At 39.9% G+C, this 20,568-nt stretch overlaps 2 protein-coding genes across 3 annotated transcripts in view; both read left to right on the forward strand.

Annotated features, from left to right (window-relative positions):
• Window positions 1–10,438, forward strand: part of bend5 (BEN domain containing 5) — a 32,469-nt gene extending 22,031 nt beyond the window's left edge. Inside the window, exon 7 of one of the 2 annotated variants that reach the window (XR_013326259.1) lies at window positions 10,361–10,438. The gene's annotated coding sequence lies outside the window, so the exon portion shown is untranslated. The remainder of the gene's footprint in view (window positions 1–10,360) is intronic. The other variant, XR_013326258.1, reaches the window with a different exon arrangement.
• agbl4 (AGBL carboxypeptidase 4) overlaps window positions 1–20,568 on the forward strand; it is a 201,305-nt gene that overhangs the window by 165,839 nt on the left and 14,898 nt on the right. The window contains exons 7-9 of the mRNA XM_077716531.1: window positions 10,361–10,450; window positions 12,123–12,237; window positions 13,494–13,605. Of these exons, the coding sequence (XP_077572657.1) occupies window positions 10,361–10,450; window positions 12,123–12,237; window positions 13,494–13,605 (317 nt within the window). The remainder of the gene's footprint in view (window positions 1–10,360; window positions 10,451–12,122; window positions 12,238–13,493; window positions 13,606–20,568) is intronic.

The following is a 20,568-nucleotide window of genomic DNA, read 5'->3' on the forward strand; positions in this document are numbered from 1 at the left end:
AACAAATAAAAAACATTGATATGAACAAATACTTAACAACCAAAATAATACATAGTACTAAAGTTCAAATGTGGAAGAAGACACTAAATAAACACAATCAAATGTAGTGATATAAACAAACAAGAATAGAAAGTAGTATCTACTGTCCATTTTAAAATGTTTTTCTGCATCTTTAATAATACACTAAAGCAACAGTTTAAAACTAATCTAAATGATGAAGTGGAAGGTTTGTACATTATCACAGTTTGCCTATTTTCCTAACATCTCGTGGCAAACTAAAACATGAGTGCATGGAGGAATTCCTCTTGTTATTTTGTTTGTTGTGTTGTCCCAGTGGCCAGTGGACTCGAACGCGGCGCTAAGTGGCTGCTAATGGCACAAACACGGCTGCGGGCTTAAGGTAGCAGAACGCCCATTAGGCCATTATTAACGAGGTAATGGCCTGTTACTAAACTGCCGAATGACATTGTCGCCGCCGAGCTGACACCCATAAACGTGCACGTGACCTCCCTGCACGTGCACGCGCAAACAAACACCACGAGGGGCAAACATCACACGTCGTCGGTGAGTGCCTGTGCGGATTGTGAGAAGTTAAAAAAAAAAAAAAAGCAGGTGGAACAGAAAGTGAAGCCGGCAATCTAATGGACATTGCTGGGAGGCATGACGGCAGTTATTAAAGCCGGTTACGCTTGTTTACCTCCACTTGGATGCATTGTGCCTTTCAAATGATTTATAGAAGAGAAATAAAAGAGTGCACATCACTCCCGTCTGTTTATCTGGCTAAGCGCTCGCTTCAGCTGATGTGTTTAGTTCCGGATTCTCTACCTTGAAAGTGGTCCTGATTAACTTGGTCCAAGCCTCAACTCTCCTTGTCGTAATGAATTTGACTTCTATCTACGTCAAAGGCAGTAAATGATCAATGTTTTTCCATCTGGAATCTGTTTTTGGTTTGTTTGTTTTTAGTGATACTCCCAACGTTAAAAAAAAAAAAAAAATCAAATTCCCTATGAGCTATTTAAGAAGGCATAACTGTAATTAGTACAATTTTTCTCAAGTTAACACTCTGAACATCATTGTAGAAGTCAAATTACCCGGGCATGGTTCATTTTGCGGGCACTACTTGCATTTTTTTTTTTTTTAAGTGAACTGAATTTGAAATGATAAGTTCTAAAGAGTATGCTGTCAAATAGGCAGTCCGCCAGGATGTTTAGCTCAGTTGTCTGCATGCTGCGCTGTTTAGAATGTTGAGTTCAGCCAATGTTTCTTTGATTTCAGCCAACCTTTTTTGGTGCGAAATCAAATCACAGCATGAGGAATATATAATTGTTTTTGATGAACAGCATAATAATACAAATAATCTGGTAAATAGAGAGAGTTATACAGTTGTCAGAGTTAATCCTAACCATGGGTTGATGACATTGTTTTAATCCAAATTGTCGGTTTATTTTTGTTCATTTCTTTTCGCGTTTTTAACTCATTGATTTCCACCAATGACAAACCAAAACATGTCTAAAAAGGAACTGCATTTTCATGTACCACATTGTCTCTTTGACATATTACCACTGTCACCGCTTAAAATAAGGAAAAACCTCAACTAACTTCCTACAAACGCAATGACAAATGTCAAGCCATCACAAAATGGAACTATCCCGAAAAAATGCCAAACTATTCCAACTATGTGCTGTCCCCAACAAACAAACAGTAGCTGTCTCAGCTCCATTTCACAGCATCTTTGTGTCACAAAGCTCCATTTAATGTCATTTAACAGTTATCCTAGCTTGCTAAAGTTTGCCAGCAGCTGGGCCAACAGTGCTCGCAAACAATCCTGCTGCGGTTCAGCGATAGGGCAACACAGTCGGGGTACATCCCTGGAAAATCATTTCTCCCTCAGCGTTCTTCCTATTTGTAACTTGTCCTTTCAAGCAAGACGGCCCTTAAAGTTCACTGGCCCATTCTTCAAAAAAGCCTATTACTGACTGCTTGTGATTCTCTATCATGCGGCGAGCAGACCAGCCATGCCTTCGTTTTATGTTTCCCTCCTCCCGTCATCTCTTTCTGAAGCCACGGAGAAGAGACGTGCTCAGAGAAAGGGCCCGCCACCGCCGCCTTGAAAGCGCCGGCGGCCGCCGCCGCAGACGCAGACGTCTGGCTAAAAAGGGCCCATTGTTTTTGATTCTTGACAGAGCGCTGACTTTCACCCTCTTTCACTGTATCTCTGTGCGGCCCTCGGTGTCTGCCAACCCTGGCTCTCAACATTAACAGAGCTCTTGAACACACAGAAAGAGCTTTGCTCTCATGTGTCGGCCTTGAAGATGACACTAACAATAATGGCCGTGCCCACACAATGCTTCCATCTTTCCTGACATATTTTCAGTCTCCGTTGCCTGATAAATGGATGTGATTTGTGTCGGGAAGCCAGCCAGGGACGCATTAGGATGCCATTGAAATGAGAATTTAATGAGATGCAATTCAAGCACAATCCAAAATTCTGCCCTTATAAAGATAGGAATGCATAATGTGTTAATAATTGCGCTTGACTTTCTTTGCTTTTTACACTTTGCTGCTCTGCTTTGGAATTCTTATCTTTTCTCTCTCGCCATTAATTCATAAGCGTTTCCACCGAAACCAGACTCTTGCGTAGGAAAATGTAAAGATGACCTTGTTAGGTATGTTTATTGTGCTTTTGAGAAGTTTTTTTAAACTAAATACATCTGTAAACTCACTCAAAAATGGACAACTTTGGGATAATTCTCTAGCTCAATGCCTGGTGCATATTTAAAAACGTAACTTTCTGGGTTGACTTTATTTGTAGATGAGGGTAGTGATCAAAAATATGATTGCATCCAACTTTTGCACTATTTAAATAGGCCATTTATTGACAGTGCATCTAATATTGCAGTGCACCTTATAGTGCAGAAAATACAGTAGTATTTGGAAAAACCTAGTAAAATACCTACTTTTATGCTAATATTATATTCTTTTTAAATTATTGAACATGGATTCCAGGAATATAAATCATGAGTAATTTGATTATAATTTTGAGATGGTTTGATATACTTTGCAAAATCTCACATAGTGTTCCTTCTTAATCTTTCCACTGTATAAATACTAATAAATATTCACATATAAGCTGCACTGAGGTATAAACTACCAAGCTTTAAGCACTGCTAGGAAAGTAAGGGCTTTATAGTTTAGAAAATGACAGTAGTTTGCTGTATATTTCTCCAACAATATCAGTCAATGTCAGACAATGTCATCATGCCTGGCCCAATTTTAATTCAAGTCTTAAGTGACATTTGAGACATAACCATGCCTGCACCTTTCTTTATTAGCATAATTATAAAAACCTTTCAGCACGGTACGCTCCTGTCGCTCAGATGTTCTACTTCCGACATGGGCGCATTTCCCTTCACAGCCGCCCATCGTCTGTGACCTCGGCCGTCATCACGGGCGTCCTTGTAGCGTACAAATCTCTCCGTTTCATAGTGAGCAACCATAAGGGGGCTTGATTGCAGCAAAGTGATCCAGAATATGACTCCCAGCTTTTCATCTCACCGCCTCTTCATCTCCACTTAAGAGGCCCGCCATCACTTGTATTTACATGGCGTCCTGTCGAGGGCCTCCTCCTCCTCCTCAGAGGAAAACAACTTCCTTCCCATACTTTTCTTCAAATTTCACCTTTTCTCGGTATTCCAATTATGGCTATGCTATACTACTATTTCACACTATGACTTACATGGTCTTGGACATTGCTTTTACAATAATCTCATCTTGATGTAATGAAAGCATGCATGATTGTTTTATCCACGGACGATAGTAACAAAAAGAAGGCAGTTCTTGAGATTTGCATTACATATCAAACCATATCTTGTAGTATTCAAAATATTTTATCAATAATACACCTGTGGTCAGTGATTCTGCAAAAAACATGCTTACCACAAGTAGATATCACGCCTTGTTGGGGATTTGGGTGGATTTGTGTGTGTGTGCTTTTCGCCTCTTGTGTCCCTCCGGGCTTCCCTTCCCCTTAATTTGGTAATCAGCCCTAGTCTGTCTACTTAAACCCTGTATGTTTGTAAGTCATCCACATTGTTCGCTTCATGCCACGTTGCCATGCTATTCTCCATGTCTTCCATGTCCGGTTTGATTTAGCTACTTATTGCTAATTCCCTGTTATTTTCTTGAATCCCTTCCTGCCTCAGTTATTATAGTTTTGTTACAGCATTCCATGCAGTTTGCCCATTTGCCTGCTTCCCTGGGTCCAACCACCTTCCATAACTGAGTTACCCTTAAGAATAGAGGCTTACACATGATTGCCCCATGGGCGTCCAATCGTCCTTGAGCTGTACATTTGAGACCCCCTGTTTTAGCATCTTTTTTTTAACCCCATTTCTCAGTGGTTGTCCTTGATTTGATGTCAACCGGTGGAGCAAGAGAGCCTTGGATGACGTACACGGTCCTCACGAGGTTTCTCCGGGTTCGCTCAGCTGGGCACTAAACAGAGTCTGGTGTCATTCCAAGGCTCCGTATAAATTCAGGGGCCGAGAAATATTTACGGCCCACGCCCATCCTGGACGTGATGCGCTGAGCGGAGGGGGCCAAGCGTGTCTTGTTGCCATCACTCCAAAGTGAGACTAATTTATTGCAACGTAAAAGCGACGGAGCCAAGAGAGCAGCCAGGCAGAGACGTCGCCGCGGCCTTGCTTTGTGACTTGCAGTATAATGTGGCATAAAGCTGTGGCCAGAGTGACATTGTGTTTTTATTGTACACGAGAACGAGGCACATTTTTCGCTCCCTTTAAAGAATTCCACAGACTTAAAAGGTTGGATCTCCCATTAAGTCTGATATAGACTTGTACCGGTTTTATTGTCGCAGTCATGTCCTTCAAAACCATTTCTTAACTTGTTCTAAAGCACCAGTACGAAATTGGATTTCTTTTCTCCTTTAGACTAAGAAAACTTTAGGCCTTTAAAAATGTCAAAGAATTGACAGTTAGTGATAGACAGATAATGATAAATGCCAACATTGGGGTTTCTTTTTCAGTTTTAAAAAAAAAAATGTTCCAGTAAGGTGAGGTTGAAAACAAGTTGCACAAAGTGAAAAATTACTATAATATTGGAAATGTATTACAACATTCCACCTATTGATAAGAATTTCTTTCATTGTCTTGTGAGCACTGTACTTTGCTGAAGAAAATCAATAACATTGAGTCATCATTCATTCGTCTTCAATTTCACTATCTCAAAAACATATTTGCCTTAAAATATTTATAATATCTTAGGTAGCACTTTGTGAATTATAGATGATGCCAGCAAGTACAGTTTTTTTCTTCCTAATATATACACACGTATATTATTGTAATTCAACAAACGGAGGAAAATGTGCTAAATAGGTATCTGTTAAACTAACATGTTACCAGTTATTCTTATAACCTGAGCCATCATTGCTTACAAGTCTTTCGATTTTACTCCAAATTGATAAATCGATTGGATTGGATGTATTTGGGAAATTCCGGGGTCACAGTAGAAAGAGGGTGAGGATGCAGAAATAGGAAAGGCATTGTCGACATAAATAGATAGGTAATAAGTTAATAAATACATACATACACATACCGTATTTTCACGACTATAAGGCGCAATTAAAAGTCTTAAATTGTCTCCAAAATAGACAGTGCGCCTTATAATCCAGTGCGCTTTACATATGGAAAAAAACAAAACGAAAAACCACCACTTTCGGATATGAAAAAAAACACAAACGCCTGACCTGAAACAATACTGTTAAATATGCAGATGCCATGTTAGTTTACAACATCTTCCATCCTATAGCTCCTCCCCCACTGCAAGATTTTATACAAAAAAAAATCCAAAACAACAATGGCTGGCTCTAGAGGTGACTGTGTAGTGAGTGCTTCATACCTGGAAGTCAATAGCAATTACCCTATTTTCACGACTATAATGCGCACTTAAAAGTCTTGAATTTTCTCCAAAATAGACAGTGCGCCTTATAATACAGTGTGCCTTATATATGAAAAAAATGCCATTCATTGAGGGTGCGCCTTATAATGCGGTGCGCCTTATAGTCGTGAAAATACGGTACATATAATTAAGCACATATATACATACACATATATACCAAATCCAGTAAAATCTATCTTCACTATCACTTCTGAAGAACTCCGCCAATTGTAAACCTTATAAGAAGAAATGGCCAGGAATGAGTTAAACATGAACTTTAACTAAATTCTGTTTAAAAAATATGTTAAGATCAATTCAGCATTGAAGGTCTTGGCAGATAAATGTTTCCAAAAATGATGACAGTGAATTCAGTTAATTACATCACGTCACATACGATTCACAAATTTCAAGCCCAAAGTTACTTTCAATTGCTGCCGCGTGTGTACAAAAGGCTGACCAGCACATTGAGAGTAACCTTCAATATCTGTCACATTTTATAGACTTCTGTCTTTTTTTTTTTTCTCGCTCCTTCCACGGCCACTTTGCTGCTTCACGCAATTTGCATATTTATCAGAGCTGATCGTACTTGGACATGCTTTCATTATTATTTTTTTGCCCTGCCGCTCGAAATCGAGCAGTAATGTTCCGCAGAGTGGCGCACGGGACAATGGCAGGTGAGAATTATGCTGAATGGGCATAATTTGAGTTTCCGCTACTTTGACTCGCTCAGTCATTGTCGTAGCTTTCCCTCCTCAATGTGAATCTTCGCTTGGTTTTTCAATTTTTAAACTTTCTCATGTATTTGTTTTCTTCTTAACACTACAGTCGAACACTCCTACTTCACACACAGCTCAGTCCAAATAACCCAACCACATGTTAAATAGGCTGTTTGGCCTTGCTAAACCACAAGCTCAACATGACTTGTGCAGACTCAAACAAATGATTTTCTTTCATAATAACAAAGCACTTCTGCAATTTCATCAGTTTCGAGGCGCACAGGGCAGGGAAAAGAATTAATTCACAGCAACGCTGACAAACTTGTTTAACTAATCCATTAATCAACAGGAAATTATTCTGCAACTACTATTAAGTTATCATTACAGTCGTTTATCATAGAAAAATGTATGCCAGATGCTAATTCCTGCAGTTTAAACATACACATGTCCTTGTTTTTCCACATGGATGTAGACAAAGACATCGTCAAAGAAGCAGGATAAACATTGTTTTCTTTCATTTTCAGCAACAAATATTTTATTAAAGTAATACAGTTCCCTGAAATTAGTCACACCCTGTTAAAAAAACAAATTGTGATCACCTGGAAATGTCTTATTCAAGATATTAATGAGAATGTATTCTAAAAAATCATTTTGTTCATGCAAAAAAAAACATCAAATGTTCCATCTTTTCAAAGACAGTTCTTCAAAGTATTTAGCAGAGGAACGTTTGAATAAATTGCTTACATATTTATTTAATGTTAAATGTTTAAATCTAGACCTAAATTGTGTTGTGAACCCATGAGTGCAGAAACATACTGTGTGCATAAACAAATACCGAAACAGCAGATACGTCCCATTTGAAGTCATTTAGTACCATAGAAGTCCAAGCATTGAAACATGATCTCACACTCCCATTTGATAAATACACCTGTTAAATGGAGGGAATAAGTCAAAAGACTTTAAACAACCAATACGTGACTAAGTTATAACTCATTTCAGGCATACTGTTGTGAATAGTAACCATATCCCTCGCACCCTGGCCACCAATCATGAGTGCCACCTACAGGTCGGCAAATACTCATGCACAACTTTGTCTTAACTTAACCTTGTTCCCGAGCCCCAAACACTACACATTACTCCGTCATTTTGTTTCTAACTTTGCTTTGTGCAGGTCACCTCTGGGTTTCGAGGGGGCCTATGGAGGAACACGGCATTATTTAGTGCAACAATGTTTGCCTGGGCTCAGCTGGTGACAAAGCAATGCACAAGATGAGCAAGTAAACACAAAAAAAAATGGTGTGGAAAGCATTAGCCAGAGCCCCCTAGAAGATGCAGTAAAACACAAAGACAAATACAGACAGCAATATGGGATAAGCAGTGGATCTATTGTAAGCTCCACTTGCCTCCTGTGAGAGATTGCGTTGATGAAGTAGCAAAGGCTCAGGAACCAATGTGACCAGGAAAGTGGTCAACTGTGGTGCAACAATGTTGGGAGCACAACAGTTCTAAAGATTCAGTTAGTTATTGTTTTTGTTTTTTTTTTGGTTGGGTTCTCTCTCATAATAGCAATGGTTAGCAGTCACTCCAGAAAGTTTTGCAGTACTTATTCATGTTTGCTGGGTGTTCCTGCATCTAATATGCATTTGGTAAGCAGTTTTCGAAGCCAGAGTTAGGTTAATCATGCGTTCAAATTGATGCAGGAAGGCCCCCCATTTAGCTTCTTTGCCCAACTTTATGGAAGAGACTCATTTGTTCTCTATTTTGGAGTTACACCCGAAAACAACACATTCCAGCGTGCGTTGAGAGTATCTACAGATAGGCAATGTTAAACAAAAGCAGGGATATCCAAACTATTCCACAAAGGGCCACAGTGGGGGCAAATTTTAGTTCCAACTTAGTTTAAAACTCCATTCTTTTACTTTCTATAGCCAGAAAGCTGCATTGACCTAATCAACTAACTTTTTCCCAATAAGTTATCCTATTCTTTAATTGGAGGACATTGAGACACTATAAATCATAAATAAATATTCTTGTAATCAACCATTTTTCAGAGATTCACTATAATATGACATAGTTGTTGTCATGTAGAAAACGTTATAAATATTGCTTCGTTTTCCATTATATTGTGCAAAGCGTCCTTGCGTTTTCCAAGGGGCTACCGTGGAAATGGCTTCCTAGCCCACGTATAAAAATTCAGTGTTATAGCATTTCACAGACACCGAGCATCCAACGGCGCCCCGGAACCACGAGCGCTCACATTTAAGGAAAAAGAACCCAAGCTTCTCTGTTGCAGCCCTTGAATGGCAAAGCCATTTGTCTTTGTGAAGGGCAAAGAGGGGGAAAAACAGCAATAAAATCTGATAGAAACTACTTAAATGGAACAACATTTTTTTTGTTTACAACCTGCTGAGACTTATACACCCACACACACACATGCATGAAGCTCTGATGTTAAATTGCAATTAAAGGGAAGGACATGTGCTTAGCCTTTAGCTAATTAGCATTTTCTCCGCTCAGCAGAAAGAGGCGGGCAAATCAATATGATATTAAGTTTGCGTATAGCAATGAGGCACACATCCACTCACATCAATTAGCAACAGATTAGTGGAAGAAACACTGGCACAAAAACAGCAACAATTAACAGCTTTCCACTCTTGTGTTTTTAATTGCATTTAGTTGCACTTTTTTTTTACTTAAAAAAATGCTGCAGGATTAACCCTATAAACCCGATATGACAGTAATTACAATATTTGGAGAATTTAAAGGTTTATAGAAGGAATTTATTTGAGGGTCTATGTACTTTGTGTGTAAAGTGCATGACTTGATTTTATCCCTGCAATCAGTATAATATTCTTTTTTTCTTTTCCTGACTGTATTTAATCTTCACTTTTTTCTCATTACTATCGTCACTTTTTTTTTTGATGATGTGCCGCATGGGAGAAATCACACAGCGCCACTGCCTTATTATTCCAAAGCTGAAAAACGTATTTAACTAGTCCATTAATCAACCGGAAATTATTCTGCTAACTACCATTAACTCGTCATTAACATCGTTTATCATATTTTAAAAAAAGAAGGATGCCAGTTGTGTGCTGTTCCAAATGTAGACATTAATTCAACAAAAAAAAATTTTGATCATAAGAAAAAAAAATTCAATCATAATTAGAGGAAACTTTTTTTTACAAAAATTGTCAACAATTCCAAATTCTTATTATGCTTGAATAGACGTTTAATTTCCCATTTTTACTTAAAAAAAAATCAGACTTTGATATGGTTTCAGGTAAAAAGCATATTTCACTCATGATATTCAAAGCAATTCCAGTAAAAAAAAATATTAGCTCATTAAAATACTATTTTGTAGCCCCAATTCTAATTTTAAAGCCTACTGTAAAACCTTAATGAAATATTCCGATTTTTTTGGGTTGAAAAGTGGGCTCTGTCTGCTTATTCTACCATTTCTTCTCACATATTCTCAATCAAAATGATTCATATGAGATCAAAATCTCATCCTGTGAGCTATGCAGTATTTACACACAAGTCAATTGAATTGTCTCATATTTGATTCCAGTGTACCGACCGCAAAAAAGACCAGCCATGATGGCTTACCCTGAAGCCGATTGCTTTCACAGAATAACAAAAAGATCTTGAAATGTTAGTTAACGAGAATTTCCCTCTTTGTCGCACTTTAGAACATCACAACGGAGGGAGGGAGAAGAAGTTGGTGTTCCTCACGGCTCGCGTTCATCCCGGAGAGTCTCCTGCTTCGTTTGTCTGTCAAGGTAAGCCCCCTCCCCACCCCACTCTTATTGGGGGAAGTGATTGAGATGCCATTGCACTGCTCTCACTAGCGAATTTCATCAGCTAAATGTGCAAGTGAGAAACGCACAGCAGTAAATCGTATTTCAATATTGTTTCGTTGGCATCAAAAGAATGTCGTGACTACAAAAGCGCTACTGGAAAGATGGTGATATTTCATCATTGGAGCTCCCTCTTGTGTGCACTTAAGCAATCAATCAGCCAGCCAAGCACATATTTTTTGGTACCTAGGAGGAAACTGGGGTATCCCGGAGAAAACCCACACAAGCCCGGGGGATAATATGCAAACTCCATAACCATCAGGTCGCTTAACTTTAGAATATTAAGTGTCAATTAATTGCTATTGACAATGATAGATGGCCAGTACATTTTGACTGGGAGATGAACAAACGTTGTTAAAAGTGATTGGACGTCATGAGGTTTTAAAAAAAAAAAAAACACACATTTTTATAATGTCAATGTTTGTGAAGATATTGGCATTTCAAATTTTGTGTTTATTCACTCCATCCGAACAAATGATAACCAATCTAACCCTTTAAAACACTAAATAATAGACAGCAAATTAACGAGCAAAAATACTATAGCGTTACGATTATAGATCGTCATAAATTGTATAATACATTTAGGATACACTTTATCTGGGGAAAAACTATTCCCATTGCTCAAAATTCATGTACTCAATATCATACATTTGGCCAATAAGAGTTCATGACTTAGTTCACATGACTTTTTTTCAGGCCAATATGCCTCAACATACAATACTATAAGACCCTGCGATGTGAGATCTATGTTTGTATATGATATTAGTGCATATAAAGTGAACATCTCTCGGCCAAGTGATGCATTGTTTTGCCGTTTGAGCGGAACACTCCAAACTAATAAAAAAACATTTTACACCTATGGGAAATTCCTTCCTTGAAAGACAATTTCTACTGGATTTTTTTTATGACTTTCTGCCCCCGGCTGCTTTGATCTGACTCAGGTGAGGGGGGGCAGGTTTACTCTTTGTGGATCACGCTAACTTGTTAAGCATCCGTCTGGTTGTTTCCAGAACTGCCCCGTTTCATCCCATTTGTATCGATTTAGGCTCCAGTTGCTGTCAAATTCAACTCAAGCAGTATTACCCAGATTTTGTTTCTTAAAAATTCAATTACTGGCTTTTCTTTGACTTTAAATTGGTCTATTTCATTCTAAATACTTTAAAAAAATGCCCTTTCTAGCAATTTCATGACTCATTTTATAGGATGTCTTTTATAAATATGACTGTCTCATTTATTTATTATAGGAATCGTAAGTAACCCCACTTTTCCCAATGGTGTAGTAGTTCACCTGACAGGTAGCATGGGATCGATTGCCACTTGGTGTTGTTGTGATTGTGAATGTGAATGGTTGGCGACCAGTCTAGAATGTAATCTGTCTTTTGCCTAACATCAGCTTGGATAGGCTCCAGCACCCCACGACTGTGACTTGGACAAGCAGTATTGATAATGAATGAATGAATAATTAATGTGCCCATATTATTTCATATTTGATTGCCATTTGTATGTTGGTGTTTTTTGGGGGGATGATTTAGGCAGCCAGAAGGCTTTTTTTTCCCTCTTACAAGCATTTTGTTCTCCAATGTGTGTTCTATAGGTGTGATTGACTTCCTAGTGAGCCAGCATCCGGTGGCTCAGCTCCTCAGAGATCATGTGATCTTCAAAATCGTCCCCATGCTGAATCCAGACGGCGTGTATCTGGGCAACTACAGGTACCCTCTCACGTGAACCCATTTTCACGACGACACAAAACCATAAACACATGAATTCCTCCTTTCAATGCCAGCCGTTAATTAAAAGCAGCTCCCATATTTCACACTTTTATTTCCTGCTTCTTGAGCTAATATCCTCTTAACTCCACCTTCAGAGAGCCTAATGAATTCATTGAACTCACAGCAGCGCATTTGTTGAAATGGTATGTAGCCGTGGGGCTCTTCTCTTCTCTTTGCCCGTCCGTCCACGCTCGCTTCCCTTCTGTCCTTTTAACACCAACGCCGCAGCTCTGTGGGCATCCTTCTCCCGTCTATTCACTACTCTTTCCCTTCTTCATAATTGCCTTTTACTTAATGTGCCCAGCCACAGGAATACTAATGCACGTCAAGATAGGGATCGGAATATTCTACGCGTATGTGCATTGTGCTTGAGTGAGTGAGTGACATCTAGCGGCTGGGTTCTCGTAGTGGTAATCTGTCTTTGGCCGTGATTGTAAAGGCCCGAAGGGCTTTCCCCCCCCGGTGAGGACGCTCAAAGGGGAGCGTTGATAAGCATGTCGACAGACGGGGGTAGGCCGCAACCCACCGACCGATCCGGCCGTCGTCAGGGGCCCTCGCAGACATGCCGCCAAATGCCATCGTAGCGGAGAGTGGCGATGAACGCATGTGGAGAAAAAAAATCGATGGGAGTTAACCTAGAACCAGTATTTTGCTGTATGCTAGGCTCATTTGGCCACGCAGTATGAGTAACTCTCACGCAGCTAACCCTTTCGCCAAATGTCAGCTATACAGAAGAGGTGCAAGATGACAACTAGCAAAGGCATCTCACAAAGTAGCTATAAATACTCAGTGCAATCTGTTGGTAATGCTTTGGACAGTGTTTGGTAACTTTATTGAACTGAGGCAGTGGAGGCACGTCAACTTCTTTTGTTTTGGGGAGGAATTGTGAGCCTAAAATGCATAAATTACCAGTGTTTTCACAGATGCAGTACTTGCGCTTTCACAAAACTAACTAAAGTTAAACCATTTAAAGAGACAAAATACTTTGTTTTATCCCCAAAAGCTAAATTTTCACACTTCAGTTACATGACTGAAGTTTTGAAAAAACTTTTTGGGATGTTGAGTTGTAATATGTTGTTCCTTTTGAATCCTGCACTTAAAAAGAAACCGAAGCTAGTTTAAAAAAAAAATACAATAAAAATAAACCTAAACCCATGAAAAAGAAACCATCGTGAGCATTCTTTTCCCCCCCTCAGGTGTTCGCTAATGGGCTTTGACCTCAATCGCCACTGGCAGGACCCCTCTCCATGGGCACACCCAACGCTACATGCTGTCAAGCAACTCATAGTTCACATGAGCCAAGACCCGGTGAGTAAGCAAACACAAACACACACACACACACACACACACACACCCTCAAACCCCACCATGTATACACCCCCACTCTGGCAAACATATGTTCCCTCTGGGGCTCTTTTATAATACTGGCCCCAATTTTGACACCACTTTACTAAAGAAGTTCAAATGTACTAATAAAGACCCTCTGAGGCTTTTTACATTCACGCAAGGCTTTGTGTGAAAGGGTCCTCCGGCAACATAAAAAGGTGTCATGCCCAAATTATGAAGTGCTGACCAATTATTTATATATTTTTCCATTTTTACTTATTGCCTGTAGTATCACAAGATGAAAATCTTAAAAAGAAAAAAAATGCCATTATAATATAATCTTGGGAAAGTTCACCGAGGAGATTTAAATTGTCCTTTCTTTATTCACCCGTAAAGTAAATCTCAGCTGTAATCACTAGTGTGAACAATTGAATACTCGACTGTAGTATATGCAATTTTCTACACTTTGAGGCTAACACTACTTAAATCTGACCTTGGATTGGCTGTATACCTGCATTCGGTCCACGGTGAACATAGCTTAGCCTGATGATCCAAATATGTACAGTGTGCCCTCTCCCTGCTTGGTTCAGCATGTTTCCCCCAATCTTGTTTACGCTTGTGCGCTGTTGGGAAACAGGATAGGCTCGTCAGCACCTCCAGAATGTCAGCGTAGCTCTCCTGACCATTCAGAATCTTATACTGTAGCAACTTTGCTTGCTTTATTCCACCGCCGTCAAAAGGCTACGCAGGCCATTTTTTTTTTCTCCTCCCTCTTTGTTTCTGACCGTAATTATAAGCAGAGGAGCAGGTTGGTGGGATTACTGAAGGTCAGTGAGTGTCCTGGGAATATGCTCCCCTTTGGTACACTCTTCTAAGCCTGATAAGAGAGGCGGGACGAGGGGCAGGCCAGAGATGGGGTGAGGCGTAGGGCTGGCATCACGCAGATTAACCTTTTTCCCCTCCAGCGCTGACACGTTGATCAATAAACGCTGTCATGGCAGCGGGATCCACTCGTTGCTGTCATTCACACAGTAATTGCATGCTATCAGAATGTATGTACGATTTGTTTAAAGCAGGGGATTTCCCAACAAAACAAAACTTGCGTGTATTAGTAATAGTTGCAAGACAAGCCAAAATAGGAAAACAATGTGCGACTTATAGTCCGTAAAATACGGTATATAGTATTGTACTTAACTGCTATGATTATCCAACCCCAAATCTAATGAAGTTGTTCATTCTTAGTCCATTCCGCTATTGTTTTAACCACATTTTACGGTGTCAACCGCTTGGATTGAATTCCGACGTCTTCGACAAGCCAACAGAATTCCTTGGTTTGTCTGCTGGTGATTTCAGTATGGATTGTTAGTTTACTCTCATAAACGGACCAGCAATGCAATTGACCTCTTGTTGCCACATCACTCTTTACTGTGACCAATCACCTCTGCAGCCTCCTTTAAGAGAGTGTGTCCCTGATAATTGCCTGAAGTCCAAGAGCTAATTTGGAGGTTCTTGTCTATTTGTCTGTCTCGCAGCAGCTCCTATAATCCCATTAGACACACCAGTCATGTGTGTGGCTCCCTCATGCCAGTGTCAATGCCAAGTGCGCTGCCAGGAGGCCTCTTTGCCGCTGCCCTCCATTCATGCTCATTTCACACAGCAGGCACGGGGTCCGCTAGGGCCGGGGGCTCCATTAGCAGGAGATCAGCAGCAGTTATGGCAGCGCAGTCGGCCTGAGATAACAACGGGCCTCCCTGCGCTCACCGCTAAATCAGTTTGATTATTTGTCAAGTGAAGACCATGGGAGTAGGAGGGCGCGGGGAATGAAGGAAAAGCTCCAATTTTCAGGTAATTTGTCATGCTATAACCAAGAATTACAACACAAACCAGACAGCCACAACAAAAGCAGAAGCCAGTTGGGAGATTGACCGCTGATATATGTGTCCCAGCTCAGATGTTGTAGAGCAAGTCGACGTAGTACCACTGCATTCTCTGCATGTATGCGTCCAAATGATGAGGCCAATAACTCAAGGACTTACTGCTAGCAAACAACCGATGGTCTTGCCATGCCTGCCAGAAGGCAACAGGTGGTGTTTGATAAACTGAATTCTTTGAGTCAGCCATGATACTCTCTGAATATCACCGTTTTTTTTGTTGTTGGTGGGTTTTTTGTTGCCTTCTATGCCAATCTTCCAATATGGTAGGTAGATTTTATGGTCTAATGAACTGATTTTGATTCATTTAATAAAGGGACAGTACATATTTATGAACATACATATTCATGTTAATGAACATATATATGTAAATATGTAAGTTTATAGCCAAAGGCTAATTTCCATCTTTAGTCCCTTGTGGAGGTGGAAGATAAACGATGAGACATACACACACACACACACACACACACACACACACACACACACACACAAGTAGTTCTAGGCCAACACAAACGCCTGAATTGGGAAAATACTGTTACATACGCTGATGTCACCTTAGTTAACCAAATTTAAAAACTAATGGCACTAATGGCGATTATGTACAAATAATCTGTACAGGTACAGTCATGTTAATATGAGTGGAAATGTGAATATCTTATAGTTTTCCCTGTAAAAAATATACATATATAATAATGAATAGAAATAAATGCAAATACACACTATACACATCTATATATTTAAGAACTAGAAAAATAAATATAATATTCCTAAATCAAAGTGTCTCACGGCTGTGGCTCTAAAGTAATCTCAAGTCTCAAGCAAAATTTGAAAACAGACTGTTAGATGTGGCAATCACCCCCCCCCCCCTTTCTATGAGGGACTCGGCAACAATACATCACTGCCAACCCTCCTAGTTCACTTGAATTGGACGCTGTCATTTCATTGAAACATGATCACTCAATCACAGCTCTCCCAATTTAAAATGTATTTGACGTTTAACGCCATTAAAGGCAGTGAGTGATTTAAACGCCTGTGACAAGCGAGCATTTTATTTATAATACTTGTAAACGGCCCAGTCATACCTCTCATCCGCATCCATCTGATGGCAAAAGCAGTTTGATGAAATTCCATCATTTACCATCTGCAGCTGAGGATTGGTCAGCGGCAAAAAAAGTGTCTGAACGAGGCAGTGATGCAAGGAGCTATAATCTGTTCCCAAGCTAGCGTGTTGTTTGTTATGAAAGAGAGAAATGGAGAGGGATAAAAGAGAAAATGGAAGGGAAAAAAAAGAGAAAAGCGTCCAGAGAAACAAATGGACCCATCTCCCCGCTAAAGCATTGCTTTTCCAGCTCATTTATCAAATGCAGAAGAAGAATTCGGTTTGATTGGCTGATTACCAAAAGCATTCATCACTGCCTGATGCTTCCCCGCCAATTTGACAGCGCCATTTTGGATAATTTGTTAAAGATGACACAGAGGTCATTGTTACTCTGGCTTCTCCATGACCTTTTTAATATTAGAAAATTAATTTTCTCCCCAAAACAAATACATTAGCTCCTGTCAAAGCTGGGTGATGAATTTTGCACCTTGAAATCTCTCCAAATGCTGACCTTCCTACCTACTGAACATTTTCTATTCCTATTTCTCATTGTTCCCAACAGTTTCATTTGTCTTTAAAGACCCTGACCTGATGGAATATATTTCCATATACATAATACTGTATAATTAGACATATTCATTCATTACAGGATTTTTCACACACTGACTGTGAACCTTTCTGTAACTTGAACTTCCCTCAAAAATATGATTAAGGGATCTCGATATTTATTGTTTACACGTTATATATTTTCACTGCGTATAAATAAATGTCTGCATTGCGCTGGCTCGGACACTGGGTTGAACTTTCTTATTTGCATAAGTATAATACAAACGCTGGCTAGGGTTGAAGCCCTCAAAGCCCCCCAGGTGCTAGGGTAGAGAAAAAAAATCCATAGCTCTACTCACAGATTATATATACAAGTGAACGCACAGTTTATTTACTAAACTGTACCCACAGTTTATTTAGTAAACTGTACCCACAGTTTAGTCACCTCTACCCACAGTTTTGTAAACAGTACCCATAGTTTTGTAAACAGTATCCACAGTTTCGTAAACAGTACCCACAGTTTTAGTAAACTCTACCCAGAGTTTCTTTCGTAATCTATACCCACAGTTTCGTAAACAGTACCCACAATTTAGTAAACTCTACCCACAGTTTCGTAAACAGTACGTACCCACAGTTTCGTAGACTCTACCCACAGTTTCGTAAACAGTACGTACCCACAGTTTCGTAAACAGTACGTACCCACAGTTTCGTAAACAGTACGTACCCACAGTTTCATAAACAGTACGTACCCACAATTTAGTAAACTCTATCCACAGTTTCGTAAACAGTACGTACCCACAGTTTAGTAAACTCTACCCACAGTTTCTTAATCTGTACCCACAGTTTAGTAAACTCTACCCACAGTCTTGTAAACAGTCCCCACAGTTTAGTAATATGTTCCCAACACAACATTGACCCACCCTTTGATTTGGTCCAAACATTATAAACCCCCCTACACCAACCAACTAGCAACAAATGGGATGCCTTTGAGAAAAAGTTGTTTTAGAAAGTAACTACTATTGCACATTTTCTATGCCAGCCGTGAACAGTGTCTATCTGGCATTTCATCAGGGTATGTTGATGTTGCATGATATAGGACGGGAATGTTTAAATATCAATTCTAATTTAATATGGAAATGTGTTGGCAGATCAAACCATTTGCCGTTTTAGTTGCCCGTTAAAGACCAGCAGGTCTTGTCGACGTGTTACAGTTACACCATTCCATACGGTGTCTCGTCGCCTCCTTCTTATGAGTTTTCACGCAAATATGGAGAGGCCCTGAAGCAATGGGCAGCGTCTGCACCCGTTCAGCCTGATTACATGTCACCTTACCGTGCATAAGCAGATAAATACCATCATCAATATGAGAACACGATCCAGGTTGACATGAAATAGAGGAAAGTGTGATGGAGAGAGACGGAGGAGAAAGGTTTTGTGTCATTTACTCTCACCCCCAAAACGGGTCACACCATCTGCCATGTTTTGTCACTGTGACATCATTAGAGGGTCACGAATCATGGGCAATTGGTTCTTTGAAACCAAGGTATGCTGCTTGTGTAATTTTGCATGTTAAAGTGACAGATTCTTTCCATCGGTCATTTAAACAATGCAACTCATACAGCAAATGAAAAAAACAAAAGATGTTGGCTAGTTTTAAGGTCATGGTCTGCGTTTGAGGACTGGTGCATTTTGAATGTCTCGTTTTGTTTCATTTTGGCTTTGCTTTCACTTATGGTTCACTTTCTCTTATTCATTCTTCTGAATCACTTATCCTTACAAAGGGTCTTGGCGATGTCGGAGCCTATCGTAGCTAACAATGAGCAGAATTTGGGGTATACTTGGAACTGGTTGCCAGCCAATCATCGCAAAGCACATATAGACCAACCATTCACGCACACACACACACTCACACACACACACTGGGTACAGAGCATTTGGAAAATCAGTTAGCCTTCCATACATGTTTTTGGAGGATGTGGGAGGAAGTCGGAAACCCGAAGAAAACCCACAAGGGCACCGGGGAGAACATGCAAACTTCACACTAGAACGCCAGAGCAGAGAATGCTAAACACTCTTCCACTGTACCGCCTTTCTCGTATTCATGTCTTGTCAAATTGTTGTCGTTTTTTATCTCCATCTGTTCTTGTCAGTTGTGTCAGCCAATCAGGTTCATCCATCCATTTCTCTGGGTGTCCCTACTTGTTAGATTTATTTTTACGCATTTCACTATTTTTGGGCCATCAATGGAAGCTTTCTCACTTTGTGATGTCAGTTAAGCCTTTTTACAATAACATTGATTTACTCAGCGCAGGTACGTGTAATAATGGGTATTAATGATGTCATAAAGTCAGGCAGGTAATCTGAAATACTTGCATTTGATTGGCTAAAATTGTACAAGCATTTTTTTGTGTTCATCTGTACTCTGCCCAGCCACTTTCTTAAAATACTGTCCTTTTTTCCCTTTTACTTCACTATTAGATATAAATGACATTTGCTGTTTTTCAATTTATTAAATAAGATTCTTTTCAGTTGTGGCCGTCACACTTGCCTAACCTCCCATAGGCACTGCAGTCCATATTTAAATGTTAATATAAAACCTTACATGGGCCGCGAGATTAACTTTGGTCCTTCTTTTCATTCTGAACGAGCGGAACTTTCCGTTCTCCTCCAAAAGGTACGCTGCTGATGCAAAGGGCTTTATTCCCGAGCTTGTAATCCTGCTTCAATCAGCTCTTTTTCCTTTTTTTTCCCCTCCCCGTGTACGGATAAGCTGGGCGTTTATGGCTCTCACTGCACTCACCGCACCCCGCCTTAATTAACATGCAGCAGATAAGCACTTGTAAGACAAAATTCATTCATTTGACCTTCTTGGATTTACACCAAAGTGTTTACGGCCACCTCAAGTTCCCCACAAGTGGAGCATTTTTCCCCCGGAGTTTTGAGCCTCCATCTTTTGTTTGTCTCTTGACGCAAGCAAGCAACGCCTTCATTTGGAGCTTTGGCTCCCTCGCCGGACCACTCGCTCACCCTCTCAAATTGTCTTTTGACTTTCATTCAGCTGTGTCTGTTTCTTAATTGCCCTTAATTGCTTAATTACAATTTCAAATGAACAATTCTGTAGGTCAGAGAGGGTTGCTAATTGAAGCATCAATCACAGTAGGCGGCCTCTAAACTGTCTCTCGTTGATTGACAGCACATTAAGCGAGCATTGTAGTATGCTTGGACGTGACATTGTGGTGGGCGGTTATTTATGAGGCCACGGCTTCATAACTGTCCTTTATGGAATGGTGTGAAGGAGAACTCAATCAGGGGACAAACCTGGTTAGAATTAATTGAAATTGTCCAACATTTCTTCCACACAAAATGCAT

The sequence above is a fragment of the Stigmatopora nigra genome, chromosome 5 (assembly GCF_051989575.1).
Source record: "Stigmatopora nigra isolate UIUO_SnigA chromosome 5, RoL_Snig_1.1, whole genome shotgun sequence".
NCBI lineage: Eukaryota > Metazoa > Chordata > Actinopteri > Syngnathiformes > Syngnathidae > Stigmatopora > Stigmatopora nigra.